The sequence below is a fragment of the Stomoxys calcitrans genome, chromosome 2 (assembly GCF_963082655.1).
Source record: "Stomoxys calcitrans chromosome 2, idStoCalc2.1, whole genome shotgun sequence".
NCBI lineage: Eukaryota > Metazoa > Arthropoda > Insecta > Diptera > Muscidae > Stomoxys > Stomoxys calcitrans.
Genome location: NC_081553.1, coordinates 82,082,119 through 82,101,017, shown reverse-complemented (window position 1 = coordinate 82,101,017; position 18,899 = coordinate 82,082,119). Strand labels below are relative to the sequence as shown.

General features: G+C 36.6%; 1 protein-coding gene across 4 annotated transcripts in view; it reads left to right on the top strand.

Moving 5' to 3' along the window:
- LOC106084915 (phosphofurin acidic cluster sorting protein 2) overlaps window positions 1-18,899 on the top strand; it is a 249,464-nt gene that overhangs the window by 189,023 nt on the left and 41,542 nt on the right. For all 4 annotated transcript variants that reach the window (XM_059363487.1, XM_059363485.1, XM_059363486.1 and 1 more), the window contains exon 4: window positions 8,853-9,109. In XM_059363487.1, coding sequence (XP_059219470.1) covers window positions 8,853-9,109 — 257 coding nt within the window. The remainder of the gene's footprint in view (window positions 1-8,852; window positions 9,110-18,899) is intronic.

The following is an 18,899-nucleotide window of genomic DNA, read 5'->3' as shown; positions in this document are numbered from 1 at the left end:
TTCGGGTAGGCGGACATTTGAAATGGGGGAACTGTTGAAGGAGCACCTTTAGTGACGAACGATACACAAGGCGATATTAGCGCACAGACACTTCATTACTGATTGTAAGAATTATTTCGTTCCATTGATAACAGTGCTTTGCATTGCTGCAGCCACAACAAGTGCTTGCTTGGGTACCCTCTCAGGGTGATGACATATTTTTAATTTTCATGAAACTGCCTGGGAGCATGGTTTGGCGCTGCATGCGTCTGTGTAGGAGTGTAGTTGAAGGAAATATGAGTGTTTCATTTATTTTTGAAAAATACAATTCACACACCAAAACCAAAGAAATAAAAACAAATTCAAAAAATTTTATCTTTTCACATGGACGGACTCTGCATTTGTTTACTTTAGTAAAAAACCAAGTGGGATCTCTCTTGTATCGCTCGTTCTCTCTCTCTCTCTCTCTCTCTTGATATCTTAGCCAGATGTTAGAGAGCTAACACATGATTCGCCCACACATAATGCAACTGTCAAACAGAATTTAGTGAGCTATGTTAACAGCTGTAAATCAATGCACAGTGTGCCAACTGAAATAAAAAGAAAAACAAGCATAACTGTGGCGAACAAAATTTAAGCAAAGAAGCTTGAATTTAAAAAAAAAAAACTAAATATAAGATATAAAATTATCACATATTAAATTATGTTCACATATTTATTAAAAAATTACAATTTGAACAAATTTGTTATAAAAATAAAATTTAAACAAGATTTTCTATAAAAATTTAAATTTTTTATTAAAATTATATATATATAAAAAAATCTATAAACATAAAATGTTGCCAAATCTATTATATAAAAATTAAATTGTTTCAATTTGTTTGTTAGTTTGTTTGTCTGTTCTGTGTAGACTCAAAAACGGCTGAACTGATTTTCATGAAATTTTCACAGATTATAGAATTTGGCCCCCGTTAAAAATAGGGTACTTAATTTTTGGTATCCGAAAGGGTGGGGCGGATTCACTCTCGGAGATGTGTGCACCGATTTAAGCAAAATTTTGTATGCCGCCTTATGGTAACCCAAAAATACAAAATTGGTATAAACTTGGAGGTCAAATTATTGGGGGGACGCCCTTCCTCAATACCCACCCAACAGACATCTTTACCGATTGGGACAATATGGGTATCAAATGAAAGGTATCTAAGAATAGATTACAACTTGATATAAAAATTTTATCCCAAGTGTTGAAGGCGTTCCCCTCCACCAAAAAACCCCCAAAAATGACACGTTTACCGCTTGGGTTAATATGGGTAAGAAGCAAAAGGTACAAATCTGATTCATATAATTAATTCTAAATGTGTGGTGGGTGTCACCTCACCCCACAAAACTCACCAACCAAATATGGCCCATATTTACCGATTGGGACAATATGGATATCAAATGAAAAATATTTGGATGTCGAGTACATATGTATATGTAATAAGAATTTGGTTCATAGGACCTCCCCAATCAGTCAGTTGGGGCTGTAAATAGGCCATATCGGTCCATGTTTTGATATAGCTGCCATATAAACCGATCTTAGATCTTGACTTCTTGAGCCAATAGAGGGCGCAATTCATAATAAATTTGGCAGAAATTCTGAATGACGTGTTTTGTTATGATTTCCAACAACTATGCTAAGTATGGTGGAAATCGGTTCATAACCTGATATAGCTGCCATATAAACCGATCTGGGGTCTTGACTTCTTTAGCCTAGAGGGCGCAATTATTATCCGATTTGGCTGAAATTTTGTAAACCGGCTTCTCCCATGACCTTCAACATACGAGTCGAATATGGTCTGAATCGGTTTATAGCCTAATACAGCTCCCATATAAACTGATCTCTTCTTCAGCCCCTTAAGGGCGCAATTCTTACTAGCTTAAATTTAAACAATGAATTCTTCTATGGTCTCCAATATTCAATTCAATTATGGTCCGATATGAACCATAACTTGATACAGTTCTAATAACATAGCAATTCTTTTCTTTTTTCCTTTGTGTGCCTAAATAGCGGTACCGGACAAATGCTTGACAAATGCGATCCATGGTGGAGGGTATATAAGATTCGGCCCACCCGAATGCTTTTACTTGTTTTGATTAACCTAATGTCTATAAAAATTCAATGATAAAATCTAGTTTTTACAAAGTTGGTTCAATTTTTAAATAAATTTTGGAGAAGTTTTAATGTAACCTTTTGTTATTTTAAATTTGATTATCATATAATTTCTTATAAAATAATATTTTTTTTTATTTTATTTTTTAATTAGTTTGATAAATTTCGCTACAGTGTTCTTTTAGTTCGATGTAAACAAATTCAAGAAAACATTCACATTCTTTGGATGACAACATTTCTTGAAATGACGGCACATTTGGCTAGGTGCCATCAATACAAAATGTCATCTGACCAGATTCTTCATTTTTTTTTTCTTCTAATGCAGTTGGTCACACTGTTCGCGCCTTTGTTCACAGTAAATAAACATGTGCCTGTCTTTCTTCTGCTCAACTAGGCAAACTGTGAGATAGTTGTTTCTCCCACCATAACGTGGGAGAGATGTCAATTCAATAATTATGTGATTGAATAGCGAAGCAGAAGAGCATTTCTTTGAATGCGTGCTGCGGCAAGAGTATAACAACGAAGCCAAATACATTTTACGCTCAGAAAAAAAAATAAAATAAATTGATTTCAAATTATATTCTCATTTGACGCTTTGTACTATGAAAGTAGTTGTTGTGGTTGGGTTGCTGGCTCTCTGTTATTGCTTGCCTATTATATCTGTGGTTGTGTTCTGCTCTGGCCGCCTTCTCGTCTGTGCACAGTATCTTGGCCGAGCACACACAGACACAATCATAGCGGCGTCAGCAGCAGCAGCAGTAATGGCCAGAAAAACAAGAGATAATGAAGTGTATTTTCTTATAATTGAGAAAATCCATTGAAAGTCATATCAGCATTCATTCATTCACTTATACAGTCAGTGAGGCAGGCAATCAGTATTCAGTTTTGAATGCGCCTCAAGATATAACAGTTCACAACCAGATATCAAGCGCAGCGCAGCGCATCGCGGCGCGTTGTTTTTTAAATACCAATTACCAAAAAAAATCGTTAAGAAATAATTAAGGCGTAAAAGCGGTCAATGTTTTTTTTTTCGTTTTACTTTTCGTCAAAAAAAGAAGATTACAAAGCAGTTAATAAACAATTAAACAAAATATTACCAAAACAATAACAACAAAAATAATAAATAAATAAAAAAAGTTTAAAACGTGTGTGGTGTGTGTTTTGGTAGATTGTGAATCATCAAAAAAAAAAAAGAAAAAGTTTGAAAACAAATTGTGATACGGCTAGAAAAAGTACCTACAAAAGATTAAACATGAAGGAAACAGTTATAAAACCACCGAAACTCATGCGTTTCTTTTTGAAAAGTAATAATCAGTAGAAAATATGAAAATATTTTAAAATGTTTTTAAAAAGTAAAAACTACATGTGCACTAACATAATGATTCTGCATTGTTATCTTCTTTCGACTTATGTGTATGGAACTTACTAAGTTTGCTGGGATATATCAAACCTTATAATAATTATTCATGAACATTTCGAGTTTAAGTGGTAATTGATCTTCAATGTGTGAGAAAAAAATAAAGAGGACATTTGGGAATTTGTATTACCCAGTGCATTACCATACTCATTAGAGTGGGTCAATATTGGGAGTTGTCAAATTCCAAATATACGAATTTTAAGAATTTTTCCTAAGAAACCATGGGTCTTGAAACAAAATCGGACTTCAGGGTTTTAGGGAGCTCTACCATACCCGATAGCACAGCCAAAAATAGTAGGAGGTGTGAGTATCTGAGGTTACATCGTAAAATTTTTTCTCGATGGAATGTCTGTACAAAGTTGTATTTTTCCATAAGAAGGTGGCTACTATGCAGAAAATTTATGGACATGCTTAAATTTTGGGCGAGACAGAAGTTTTCCTCGCCATCGACTATGTTCGTTGCTGGAGTTATGCAAATGCAAATTTTGCCTATGAACACTCCACTAAGGAACAGCTCAAACTTCTCACATATCAATGAGTGCGCTGTCCGATTCGAGTTTTAAGCTCAATGATAAGGGGTCTCGTTTTTATAGCCGATTCCGAACGGCGTGCCGCAGTGGGACGCCTCTTTGGAGAGAAGTTTTACATGGCATAGTATCTCACAAATGTTGCCAGCATTAGGAGGGAAAAACCAGCGCTGAAAATTTTATCTGATGGTCTCGCCAGGATTTGAACCCAGGCGTTCAGCGTCATAGGCTTCTTATTTTGTGGCAGTTATATAGAAGTAAATACGTGCGGTGACAAATATTGGGAAACCTTTACCATTGATTCCATGCTTAAAGTTTGGACAAAAGAACTAAGCAAGGGCATATATGTACTTTATGTACACAAACTTCTGCCAAATAAGGCAAAAAATGAACGTAGACACATTTTTTTTTAATTTTTATGAAATTCATCAATCATCAGAAGAAGAGAAACCTTCATTAGAGCTGGCAAACCACCGATAATCGCAACATTCGATATTTTCTATAGTTTTAATAATAAATATCAATAGTACCGATACTATCATTAATTTCCCATCACCTATATTTTAAACAAAAATGAGAAGTAAAAATCAGTAGATCGATTTATTTAAATAGGAGCAATATCAATGCATTGACCAAATAAAACCAAGGTGTATTAAGTCAGTTAGAAGTCATGAGAAAAATCATTGCACAAAATGTTAGCCTAATCGGATGAAAACTGCGCCCTCTATAGGCACAATGTATCTTAATTCATTTTCGGATTGCTTATTTTTGTTCAGTTTTGCAAAAAATTTAGAATATCAATCGATATTCAGTCATAAAATTTAATATCGATAGTGCCATCGATATTATGCCCACACTAACCTTAGGGCGAACCGGTAGCCGAGTTGGTAGCGTGCTTGGATTACCAGTGCAGGGATCGTGGGTTCGATTCCCGGCAAAAGCCTTTATCTGTCGTGTGGTATCACAATGGACTTAAAATTGTCTAAGTGAGTCTGTAAAGGACTGCCACTCTTACCTAACCTAACCTTTCATACCATTTCCCTAAGTTGGTTCATGCCTAGTATCGTGTCCCCACCTAAGTACCGGTGTCTGTTAGCCGAATGCTCCAACGTCTCATCATGTTCCCTTCACATGTCATCTCTTGCCGCACCGATGTTGCATAAGTGAGCTCGTGGTCCTATGTGTCCCGTAATGCCACCAAAAGCTATACTGACCTTCCTCTTACTTCCTTTCAGTAATAGCCTCGTCCTCTCACGATCCGGATCACGCCCATAGGATTTTCACCGTCCTACCGACCGTTTCACTATTCCACAGAGTTGCATGAGCATTCGTCGCTCACGCCCTTAAATCGGACGGCGTCGACCTGAAAGGCTTCGGGTTAACCAAGTTTATCGACGGCAATTCTCTGGCCTTCACAGCCAAATAGTCTGCCATTTTATTCTCCCTTTGTCCTTTATGGCCCGGCACCCAAACGATTTGGGTTGTGCCGTCCTCGTTTATCTCCTTCTTACACTCCAAGACTGTTCGTGATCTTACCCTCCTGTTTGTTATTGCTTTTATGACCATTTTACTGTCCATAAAGATCTTCACACTCGACGTCCTCGCATTAGTACCATACCTCACCTCACTCATTCCGTGATCGCCCGGATCTCTGCTTGCAGGACCGTATTATGGTCAGGCAGTTTAAAATAGATCTCAGACCCTGGGTTCTCCCAGTATAAATCGATCCACGGATTTGATTTCGTGAGTCGCTAGAATCCTTTACTTATCTTCTATCTGGCTGAAATTTAGTGCGTTATGTTCACAAATGCTCTCTAACAATAACTCCAAATGCAACTCAGATAGGTCCATGGATTCAACTTCGAGACCACCTAAGCCATGATTTGGCTGAAACTTAGTACCTAAACCTTCCAATACTCACACCAATCATCACCCAGATAGTTTGAAACCTCCTATAAACCTATCCCTCGATATGAGATTTTGAGCCTCTATAGGTTTCAGTCATTACCCTATTTTACTCTTCTTATAATTCATTCAGGTCAATGGATTTCGATTCCGCCATAATTAGTTGGCCCATTATGGATAAGCAAAAACTTCGCCATAAACCGCTGGGCTGGAAGGCAACTCGTGGGCTTCAGCTGCCTTTTTTATACCCACCACCGTAGGATAGGGGGTATATTCATTTAGTCATTTCGTTTGCAACACATCGAAATATCAATGTCCGACCCTACAAAGTATACGTATTTCGGATCGTCGTAAAATTCTAAGACGAATAACGATGCTCGTGTGTCGATCCGTCTGCCCGTCCGTCTGTTGTAATCACTCTAGAGCTTTCAAAAATTGAGATATTGAGCTGAAATTTGGCACAGATGCGTCTTTTTGATGCAGGCTGGTTAAGTTCTTGAACGGGCCAAATTGGACCATATTTGTATATAGCTGCTATATAGACCGATCTGCTAATAAAGGGTCTAATGCCCATAAATGCTTTATTTTTTTGAAACAGTGAGTAGTTTAAGGCTTCCCGTCAACTGACCCAAATATGGATCAGATCGGACAATATTTAGATATAGCTGCCATATAGACCGATCTGCCGATAAAGGGACTGAAGCCCATAAAAGCTTTATTTATTACCCGATTTCGCTGAAATTTGAAATTGTGAGTTTTTCTGAGTCTCCCGATATCTGACCTTAATATGGTTCAAAACGGTATATAATTGGATATATCTGCCAAAAAGATTTATATTTTGTTCTACAAAATTGAATAGTGTCATATATTAGACCCCTCAATATCCGTGCCGAATTTGGGTGCTTTAGTTATCCAATTTTCACCGGATTGTGACAAAGGGGAGTTTACATATATATTCGAGGTGGTGGGTTTCCAAAGTTCGGCCCGGCCGAACTTAATGCCTTTTTATTAGTTCTTTATTCAATTTACTGCTAAAACGGAATTTTTAAAACTCTTTGAGTTTTAAAGAATGATTAGAAGAAATTTGTTTTAATAACAATTACATTTAAATGAGATTTTTAGGAAGAACATTTCTCCCGAACCGCTAATGTTGACATTTTAATGGAAACATTTCTTCCGAAAAGCTAATATAGACATTTTATGATTTAAACTAATTAAAAAAAAAAAAAAAACATTTTTCTTAGAACTAATTCATTTAAAATTTACTGAAAAAAACTCAAACTTAATGCGGATAACTGTACTTTTTTTAATAGTAAATGTTTGATAAGAATACTTCCTTTTATATAACTTTCGCAATGTGATTAAGGAATACCAGGAAACTAACCATAAAAAACTAATAAAAATAGAAATAAAAAGAATTTCAACACCCGATTCGCAACTATTAATGACATTTCTTTCTTTTGCATCATCTATGTAAATTTTAACATACATAACATTCTTTATATATAAGTTTACAGTCGTTCATGTGCTTCTGTTTAATAATTAAAATCGTAAATTAATTTACAAGCATATGCATGTATGTAGGCACATGTATACGTATAATCTTTAAAATGCATCTGTGCAATTAAATAAAAATAGAAATTGTTCTGCGACATTGCTTTCTTTTGTGTTATTATTATTGTTCTTATGGCATGTGCCCAGATTTCTTTTTGTTAATTATTTTATAATTTTTTTTATATAATTTTTGTTACCCTTTCATTAAAGGCAGCTGTCAACAACAAATAGATTTATTCCCTTGTTTTCTTTAGCCACAATGTGTGGTGTTTAAAGTTTGCTTTCATTGTTGTTGTTATTGTTGATAACTACAGTTACATCCCGACTTACAATGACACTATATGTCAAAGGCTTAAGTAACTTAAACTTAAGTAGGTCCCAACTCATTACAGGCAAATTTGAAGCAATTCTAAGTTTGTAGAGGGCATCTCCCTCTCCTTCAAACAGGAAACCTATATTTGTCTCTCTCTCATACAAATTCAAATTGCAGTACATGCCTTGTCTAGATAGAGACTATCTTAAATTGGTTTTGCTAGATCCCACTCCATAATTTCTTTCTTCTTCTCTTTCTGCTCTCTTTATTATATCATTTCATTTTAATATAACATATGTACAAAAGCATTTTATATGGGGCGCAGAGCAAGGGGATTCATTATGAGGTAGCTTTCTCTCCTTCAAGAAGGAAACCTATCTCTTTACTTCTCTCTCTCTCTCTCACTCTCTCTCTCTCTCTCTCTCTTTCTCTCATACAAATTCAAACTTGCGGTACTTGCCTAGTCTGGATAGAGACAATCTTAAATTGATTTTGACAATGTGTGTTGTTTAAAGTTTGCCTTCATTGTTGTTATTATTGTTGCTAACTACAGTTACAGCCAGACTTACAATGACACTGTATGTCAAAGGCTTAGGTAACTTAAATAGGTCCCAACTCATTTCAGGCAAATTTAATGCAATTGTAAGTTTGTAGAAGGCATCTGCCTTTCCTTCAAAAAGGAAAGCTATCTTTGTATCTCTCTCTCTCTCTCTCATACAAATTCAAATTGCGGTACTTGCCTAGTCTGAATTGAGACTAACTAAAATTGATTTTGTTGATTCTACTCCATCATTTTTTTCTCTCTCAGGTGCTCTCTTTATTATATCATCTCATTTTAATATAACAAAGGTATAAAAACATTTCATATGTGACGCAGAGCAAGGGGTCTACTGTTAAATGTTAAAACTAACAATTTAATCAAAAATCACAACAACAATTAGCCATTAAAATGTGTTGAGAGTTTTGTACTAATTATCTCTTTGGGTTTTCTTCTCTCTCTTTTAGATCGTGTCGCTGAATATTCAGATGAGGATGAAGAAGGTGAATTTAGTTCTGGTGAATTTAATGATGAACTCGGCATACCCGGTTATGATCCGAAACGCGATTATAATCCTTCCAAGCATGATATGCGTAAATATCGCAAATTGCAACGGTCCGAAGTTGAAGATGTTGTGGCATTAGCCGGCTCCAATAATCCCGTCGACAGTGATAGTGAATTCGAAATGAAGGATAAGAGTTCATCACGTGCTAAGATAAGCAGGGTAAGTTGAAACGCCATTGTATAAAAGATAGAAATGAGAAAAATAATGAGAAAACAAAAAAATTACAATGACGATAATTAAGATAAGACAAAATTCTTAATTCTTAAAATAATCGTAAGTTTTTTTTTTATCGGTATAGAATTTAAAATAGGATAGATAGTATTAAGGGCGCACAACAAGCCAACCATAGGTTTAGGTGTATGTCCAAAGTAGCATAGGGCGGAATAATATCAAAATTCAACATAACATTCACTGAAAAAAAATGTTGCCCTAATTTTAAACATCCGAGCCAAAGATTAGCTAACTTAATTTAAAGATGATATTTATTTTCCTTGATATTAAGGATTTCTTATTTTAAATGGTAGTTCAATAAATACTTAACTTTGCGCTTGTTATTAAAGACAATCATCTAAAATGAAGTTCAAAATACCCTTGAAAGTAAGGAAATTGACTTTGGAACAAGACAACCGTGTTCCGTATTTAAAGATGCGGCTAAGATGCCAAGTTTAAAAGAAGATTTTTCAAAAAATCGTAGCTGGACAATCATCTATACAGTAAAATAAAAATCAATCAGCGATCAAAATTTGAAACGGGTGGTCAGGTACGTTGGCAAATTGGACATTTAATTTAAAGATAGCATCCTTTCTTTGAGTTTTGGTTCTTTAACTCGTTTTCGTTGCTAAAATCCTACGAATAAGGAAAATTCTTCAATTTTTGGCCTTTTTTTTCAGTGTATATTTTGCTCCATATCATGAAACCCTAGAATGATGGCTCTGGGTGGCGTTCAGCGATGCACGTTAGAAATCAGAAAATCAGATTAAAGTTAGGATCACATCATTTTGTCTATAGGGAGATTGGAACATTTTTGTCTTTAGATAGTCCATGACATACTCATTTAGACAATTTTAGTCTATACCACTGTAGCAACTACCCAAAGACCCTGGTAAGATTCGAACCCACTGCCGCCGTACAGTTAATCAGAGCTTTCTTTCTACTGAGCCCCTAAAGCGCTGATCTTTACAAGAAAAAAAACATCGTTAAAGTTTTGTCTTTAGAAAAAATGTCATTGACAATTTATCGAAAATTTGTTTAAAATTTTGTCTTTAGAGAATATTTTATTAAAATCTTGTTTTTAGAAATATGTTGTAGAAATTTTTTCTTTACATTTGATTTAAATTTTGGCTTTAGACAAAATTTTATTAAAAATGTGTCTTTAGAGCAGATTTTATTGAAATTTTGTCTTTAGAGAACATTTTATGGAAATTTGATCGCGAGAAATTTTCAATGAGATTTTGTGTGTTTAAAAAAACTCATAAAATTTGACTTGAATAAAAATCGTAAAAATTTGGTCTTTGGGAAAATTTAATCTTTGGAGAAAATTTTGTGGAAATTATATCTTCAGATGTTCTTGTGCTGATTTGAACCCAACCATTCAGGATCAAAGGCGGACAAGCTTGTCTCTGCACTACGGTGGCCAAAAACCAACAGACAGAAGGAAATATGGACATCAAGCTATCCCATGTTATAAATTTAAACCTAGCACCATGGAATAGGGGGTATATTCACTTAGTCATTTCGTTTGCAACTCATCGAAATATCTGACGCTACAAAGTATATATATATATATATATTCTTGATCGTCATAGAAGCCTGAGACGATTGAACGACGCCCGTGTGTCAGTCCGTCCGTCGGTCTGTCTGTCTGTTGAATTCACGCTACAGCCTTCACAAATTGAAATATTGAGCTGAAATTTGGCACAGTTTCTTATTTTTTCTACACGCATGTAAAGTTCTTAAATCGGACTACATATAAATATAGATGCCATATAGACCAATCTGCTGATTTAGGCCGCATTTATTACCCGATTTCGCTTAAATTAAACACAGTGAGTTGCTTCCGTCACCCGACTGGAATATGGCCCAGATCGGATCATAGTTAGATAAGTTGCCATATAGACCGGTCTGCCTATTTAGGGTCTTAAGTCTATAAAAGCCGTATTTATTACTTGATTTCGCTGAAATTTGACAAAGTGAGTTGTTTTACCTTTGACTTATACGTAAACACAATTTTTTCAACGTCCATTCAGTTTTTATATTTATTGAAATAAAAGAACAAAAATTCCCGAGGATATCCGAGAACCAGGGAAGTGAAAAAAATTCCCATTTTCCCGAGATCGTAAAACTCTATCTGCTGGTAAACGGGGATGGTAGTCTCTGTGGTCTGTCCGAATCACAAATGCCAATTTCATAGGATTTTGAATAAGTATCACAAAAATGTGCTACAGAACCGGGAGCCCCAGTAGCCATGTAGATATGAGCATAGCGATGGTATTGAACAAGAAACCCTAGGCACCTTTCGAAACATTTACCAATGGCTGCTATGTTTATATCCAAAGACCTGGCGATCAGCCAGTTACTTTGCAGTAACTTTTAAATAATCCAATTTTTCCGCCTAACATAATGCTCACGGTCATTCAGCTTAACTCCACATTGGAGAGAAATCCAACTAAAATACATTTTCGTTTTCTAAAAGTTTCATTAAAATGTTAGCTTTGTCAGATTTCGGTTTGAAGACTTTCCGACTTGTCAACCAAAGTTTCAAATTTTTGTTTCTAAATTGTTTGTTTGTTTTTCCATTTCAAGTCTATTATGAAATTGTACTTCTGATAATGTAAATGACCTCCAATCACAAATTGGAATATAATCCCTGTATTTTACTGATAAGCGGTATGTTTTACACAATTAACCTAAGCGCCTTGTGGCATAACATTCATTTACCACAACATTTCACAAGTTTTGAAAATCTCCACAGTGACCTACATCAGTGCAAATTGAAAATAAGTGACCTGTCAGAATTTTCAAAGCTCATATACAGTTTAAATTTCTAAATCTCCCTTATAAACTGTTCACGTTTACATGCCATAAAGCTGCTAGTCATTCAATTAAAAAAAAAGTTCATTCACTATTGAAGACTTTTTTCATGCTACCGCCATCTATCTATTAATAGTAATAATAATCGTTCTAAATCTCCTGCAAGATCGTTAACATTTAAAATGTATATTAGAAAAAATTATCTCTGTGCCTATCATAAATCACATGGGCCGTGTTCTAGCACCAACAAATGCGTAGAATTTGACACAATGAGACAACATAATGCATCGAGGGACAAAATCCATGTACAAAACGAAAAACACAAAATATTTTATATTATTTGTGTAGTGTGTATTTGAAAATATGCCGACATTAAAAACCCCCCCAACAAAATAGTTCATTTTAGTTTAGTTTTATTTTTAGAAGCTAATGAACTTGTCTCAGGGGAAAATAATACTAACAACAACAACAGCTACTACAACAGCAACAACAAAAATCTATAAATATACATATAGGAGGTTTATTCGTAGGCAGACTGGCGGGTGGACCGGCAGACGTTTGGACTCCTTCATATGCCGCAATGCGTAATAATCATCTGTGTTAATCCCCTAAAATAGGTGGGGGTTAGTCGGAGGCAATAAATCAAAATATAAGACATGTTTTATATTCTGAAAGAAGGGAAAATATTGGGCTTGAGGTAGGAAAACCTTCCCTTTTCTCTTTTTCTCCCTTTCCCTAATGAACAGTGTCTTTAATATATAAGAAGGTACAACAAACAAATGTCTTTAAAAATTGTTAAAGAAAGAATAATACATATTTTCGAAGACGGTAAGGCCCCAATGCAAAAAAGGCCTGAACTGGAAATAAAATAAAAATCCAAAAAAGGCCCCAATGCGATAAAGCCCTAAACCATAAATGAAATAAAAATCCAAAAATTGGGTTTGTTTCAAAATGAAATAAGACCCCAAAAGTAAACATGAAATAAGGCCGTAAATGAAAAATACCCCAAACTAAAATAAAATATGGCCCCACAGTTTAGGAAATGGAAATGGGGAATAGAAATGAAATAACAACCCAAAAATTGGGGTTGTTTCATAATGAAATAAGACCCCAAAAGTAAACATGAAATAAGGCCGTAAATGAAAAATACCCCAAATTGAAATTAAATATGGCTCCACAATTTCGGGAATGAAATGTAGTCCCAATTTTAAAATGAAATAAAAACCCAATAAGTGGGTGATTGACCGATGTCGGGTAAATCTTTCGAAATGTGCTACTTTCTGTTTTATTTTAAACGTTTGTAAAACGAAATAAAAATTAGGTTTGTTGCTAAGGAGTCTTATTTCTGTGAATTTTACTCTAATTATACACTTCACCACCACTGTGGTACAGGGTGTTATAGATTTGAGCATTTGTTTGCAACGCTAAGAAGGAGAAGAGCTAGACCCATCGTTAAAAATACGGATCGGCTTAGAATAACTTCTTGATTCGATTTAGCTATGTCCGTCTGTCTGTATGTCCATGTATTCTTGTAATCAAGGTACAGGTCGCATTTGTTGTCTGATTTTCACAAAATTTTCCTCTTCTCTTTTTTCTTTCTTTTTTGATCCAAGGACGAACGCTATTGATTTTGAATAAAAACGGTCCAGATTTAGATATAGCTCCCATATACATCTTTCATCCGATATGCCCCTTTAAAGCTGTAGGAGCCACAATTTTTGTCCGATCTTTACCAAATTTAGCATGAAATGTTTCGTGTGACGTCTTCATCTAAGTTGGTTCAGATTTAGATGTAGCTCCCATATATAACTTTCATCCGATTTGACCTATTAAGCCTGTGGAAGGCACAATTTTGGTCTGAGCTTTTCCAAACTTTGCACGAAGTGCTTTTTGTGACATCCCAATATGTGTGCAAAATTTCATTGAAATCTGCCCCGATTTAGATATAGCTCCCATATATATCTCTCATCCGATATGCCCTTTTAAAGCTGTATGAGCCACAATTTTGATCCGATCTTTACCAAATTTGGCATGAAGTATTTTTTTTGACGTCCCAATATGTGTGCATAATTTCATCAGAATTGGATCATATTTATATGTATATATCTCCCATATATATTTTTCATCCGATATGGTCTTTTAAGGCTGTAGAAGGCACAATTTTGGTCCGATCTTTGCCAAATTTGACAGGGTATGTTTTATTTGATATTTATCAAAATCGAACCAGATTTAGGTAAAGTTCCCATATGTATCTTTTATGCGTTTCGACTTTTAAGGCTGTAGAGTATTGTATGGTGTAGAGTATTGTATAATCAGCCCCCCGACTTTTACCTTTCCTTACTGATTTTCAAATAAAAAAGTCCCACAAATCGAAATAAAGCCCCAATTACTGCTCTTTTTTTGAAAATTCCGGTCTGTTTTTGGCCAACATTGGCAATTTTGATATTCATATGCTCAACACATTATTTGTGTCTGTGATCAGACACAGGAGGCCACGGCAGCTCAGGGCTTAGTGTGTCCGCCTATGACGCTGAATGCCTGGGTTCGAATCCTGGCGAGAACATCCGAACAATTTTTCAGCGGTGGTTATCCCCTCCTAATGCTGGGGACATTTGTGGGTTACTGTACCATTTGATAGGACAGGTACCGAATATACAAATTGAGCTTTAAACTTGAATCGCACAGCACTCATTGATATTTGAGAAGTTTGCCCCTGTTCCTTAATGGAATATTCATGGTCAAACTTGCATTTGACTAAACACAGGAGGCCATCTAAGCGTAGAGGTTAACATGTCCGTCTATGACGCTGAATGCCTGGATTCGAATCCTGGCGAGAACATCTGAACAAATTTTTCGCAGTGGTTTTATCCCCCTAATGCTGGTGGCGCTTTCGATACCCCTTTACGTTCAAAGGTATTTCAAGCCATGTCTGAGTTTTCTATCCCTGCATATTAATATGACTCTGCACGATGACACTTGCTGATACACGAGATTTCAGACAAGGAGACAGCCTATCGTGTAATCTCTTTAATATCCTGCTGGAGAAGATTTTACGAGATGCAGATGTGAATAGATATGGCACACCAATCACAAGAGTACACATGCTACTCGGCTAAGCCGATGACATCGACATCATAGGTCGGTCACCGGAAGTAGTAACTGCAGCCTTTGAAAGAATTGAAAGACAGTCAGTGAAACTGGGTCTGGCAGTAAATGGAGATAAGACGAAATGGATAGTTTCAACTCCCAAAAAGCCCTGCACAACCGAGCAGATAAAAAAAATGGAGAAAGTTGGAAACCACAACTTTGAGACAGTCAGTAACTTTATCTACCTCGGCACCGCCATAACCGAAACGGATGTTCCTTAATGGAATATTCATGGTCAAACTTGCATTTGACTAAACACAGGAGGCCACCTAAGCGTAGAGGTTAACATGTCCGTCTATGACGCTGAATGCCTGGATTCGAATCCTGGCGAGAACATCTGAACAAATTTTTCGCAGTGGTTTTATCCCCCTAATGCTGGTGGCGCTTTCGAGCACTACCCGTGCTCTTATATGGTTCTGAAGCATGGTAACTTGTGAAAGCAGATGAGGCAGTACTTGGAGTATTTGAGAGAAAGATTCTTCGTAACATATATGGACCAGTTTGTGTTAATAGATAATATAGGCGACGCATGAACCACGAGTTGTATAACGACGATAGCATAGTTACGCGCATCAAAATACAACGACAGCGTTGGCTAGGTCATGTCAGAATGGATGAAGAAGATCCAGCAAAGCAGTCTTTAGAAGGCAAACACGTTCGTACACGCAAAGGGAAGACCAAAAGCCCGATGGAAAGATCAAGTGATAAGAGACACCTCGAATCTTGGTGTCAGAGATTTTAGAATTAGCGAGATTTTAGGTTATCATTTAATTTTTATACCCTCAATCGTAGGATGGGGCTATACGAACATCGTCACTCAGTCAGAGATTTTAGTATGAGCGAGATTTTAGGTTATCATTTAATTTTTATGCCCTCCCATCGTAGGATGGGGCTATACGAACATCGTCATTCTGTTTGTAACTCATCTAAATAAAGACTTGAGGTCCCACAACGTATATAAAGGGTGATTTTTTAAGATCTATAGAAAAGATTTTCAAAAAAAAAACATAAAATTTAGAAAGATACATGAAATCTTTATTTGAATCGATAGTATGGCCCATTTAATTTAATATTTGAAGACTATTTCATGCAAATGTTGAGCATGACTGCGCTTAAAATGGTCCATCTGCTTAGTCCAATGTTAGCATACTCTTTCCAACATTTCGGCCGGTATTTCATGAATAAATGCTCCAATTCGTCAATTGAAGCGGACTTATCTGTATAGACATGAGCTTAAACATAGCTCCACAAAAAATTGTCTAAAGTCGTTTAATCGCATGATCTAGGCGGCCAATTGACCGGTCCCAAATGTGAAATAAAATGTTCACCGAACTCGCCTCTCAATAAGTCCATTGTTACGCATGTGGCACCGTCTTGTTGAAACCACATGTCATGCAAGTCAAGCTCTTTCATTTTGGGCAAAAAAAGTGGCATATCATCTCACGGTGGCGGTAGCTCACCATTTACAGTTACATTACGATTCGCATCATCTTTGAAGAAGTACGGTCCAATGATGCCACCAGCCCATAAACCGCACCAAACTGTGACTTTTTCTGGATACATTCGTGCCTCTTGCAGAGCACGCATTTTGTTAACAAAATTCAATAAATTGCAAGAGTTGTTCGTTTGGTTAAATTATTGATCAACCGGAATATGTTTGACAGTGAAACAAAACACGAAACGTGCATGAGCTGTTTCAACCAGTGTTTCGCAAAAGATAATAGCTAAAAAATCACCCTTAATATACTTTGTTGAGTCGCAGATCAATATTTCGATGTGTGACAAAAGGAATGACGAATTTAGTATACCCCCATCCGGTGGTGGAGGGTGGAAAAATACGGTCCCTAGCCATATAAATATGAAAAAGACATTTAAAGAATGTGTCAAATGTAATCCATGGTGGAGAATAAGATAAGATTCGGACAAGTATTTAGTTTTACTTGTTTTAACTAAAAAAAATATTTTTGTTTGCCTCCACGACGTTTAACTCTTAAACTAAGGTGCAATTAAAAAATCATTATAAACTTTAAGCACACAACTCATTGTTTTCAACACACAATAGCAACGCTCTTCTATTGACGTAGTTTTTCCCCAAATATTCCTTGCTTCTCATACACCACCTACTTCAAAATGCGTTATGTATAAAGCACACCTATTATAAGAAATGCATGCACCACATATGAATGAATTAATGAATGCCACATTGTGTGGCAGTGTGTCTTTGGTAAATTAGCACCTACATCCGTATACATGTAGTATGCCAGCCATGGACGGACCGACGGACGTATGCGGATGTGTACAAAAGTGAGGACATAAATAGATGTGCGTTGTGGCATGATGGCCAACAGGCTGGTATAACCATACCCGGTGTTAGCTACCCAGTTGCCACATGTCAGCAACTTGAAGTAGGATACTTTTCGGTGTACCTACCTGTGTATGGTATGGGGGAAGTGTGTGCATGTTCATGGGTTTCTTTCCTTCTTCTTTTCCTTTTTTTTTTTTAATTTTACAAAATTAATTGAGGACATTTAGTTTATATTTTGTACAATACCCACTTGAACACTTTTGGTTGTTGGTTGCTCCAAATTAGACTCGTAGAAGATGTGTTGTTGGCTTATGATGATGACGTCTGTAGCCATTTTTTTGTTCTCACCTTTTTTTGTGGATGTTATGAATGGTGGGGAGTAGTCGGCTTAATGGTTAAATGTGAAAAATTATAAAACAGGTGTTAAAAGTTTATGCCCATTAAATGCCAATTAGGATTAAACAATGGATTTATGATGGTTTAATGGCTCTCTAGAGGTGAAAAGGACTTGGAAAGTGTTCTTTTTTCCACAAAAAGAGAGAACATTTAAAATATTAAAGCAATGTTTCTAGAAAAGTGTTGTAAAATGCTAACATTTATTAAATTTTTTTCTAAAGAGAAAATCTTAAAATCTTTTTTCTGGCAAAAAAGCCAGGCTTGGTCTCCAAGCTGATGGAAAGCCATCTCTACTACCGTGGACTAAGTAACGAATGTCATCTGTGGCGCCAAGTCATCCAAGGTGCTGAGCCCCGACGAAATCTCTACACTGTTGCCGAAGAATCTGGATATACCTCGAGTCGAGTACCTTACAATTGTCCTCAAACTGTCTTTGACCACTCTAATAGTGCCCGACGTCTGGAAGATGGGCACAGTGAACCCTCTACTGAATCCTGGAAAGGTCCCTAGTAAGGGGGAGTCGTACAGACGGATCTCCCTTCTCTCACCAGTAGCCAAGACGCTTGAGGCCCTACTCCTCCTGTGCTTCGTTGGAGAATTTTCGTTCGCCGAGCATCAGCATAGATTTCGAAGACTTCAAAGCACAACAACAGCTTTGCATGTCATCACCGCACACATTTGCCGTGGTTTCAATCTGCCCAGGTCATGTAATAGGGCGGTTCTCGTGGCATTCGATCGATGATCAGCCATGCCAAACTCTTTGAGGACATCGCCAACACGTCTCTCCAGCCAGGCCTAGTCTCCAAACCGATGGAAAGCCATCACAATTTACCGCTGACGATGTTACAAATGTCATCTGTGGCGCCAAACCATCCAAGGCGTTGGGCCCTCGTGGCATTCGATCGATGATCAGCCATGCCAAACTCTTTGAGGACATCGCCAACATGTCTCTCCAGCCAGGCCTAGTCTCCAAGCCGATGGAAAGCCATCACAATTTTCCGCTGACGATGTTACAAATGTCATCTGTGGGGCCAAACCATCCAAGGTGTTGGGTACTGACGGAATCTCTAC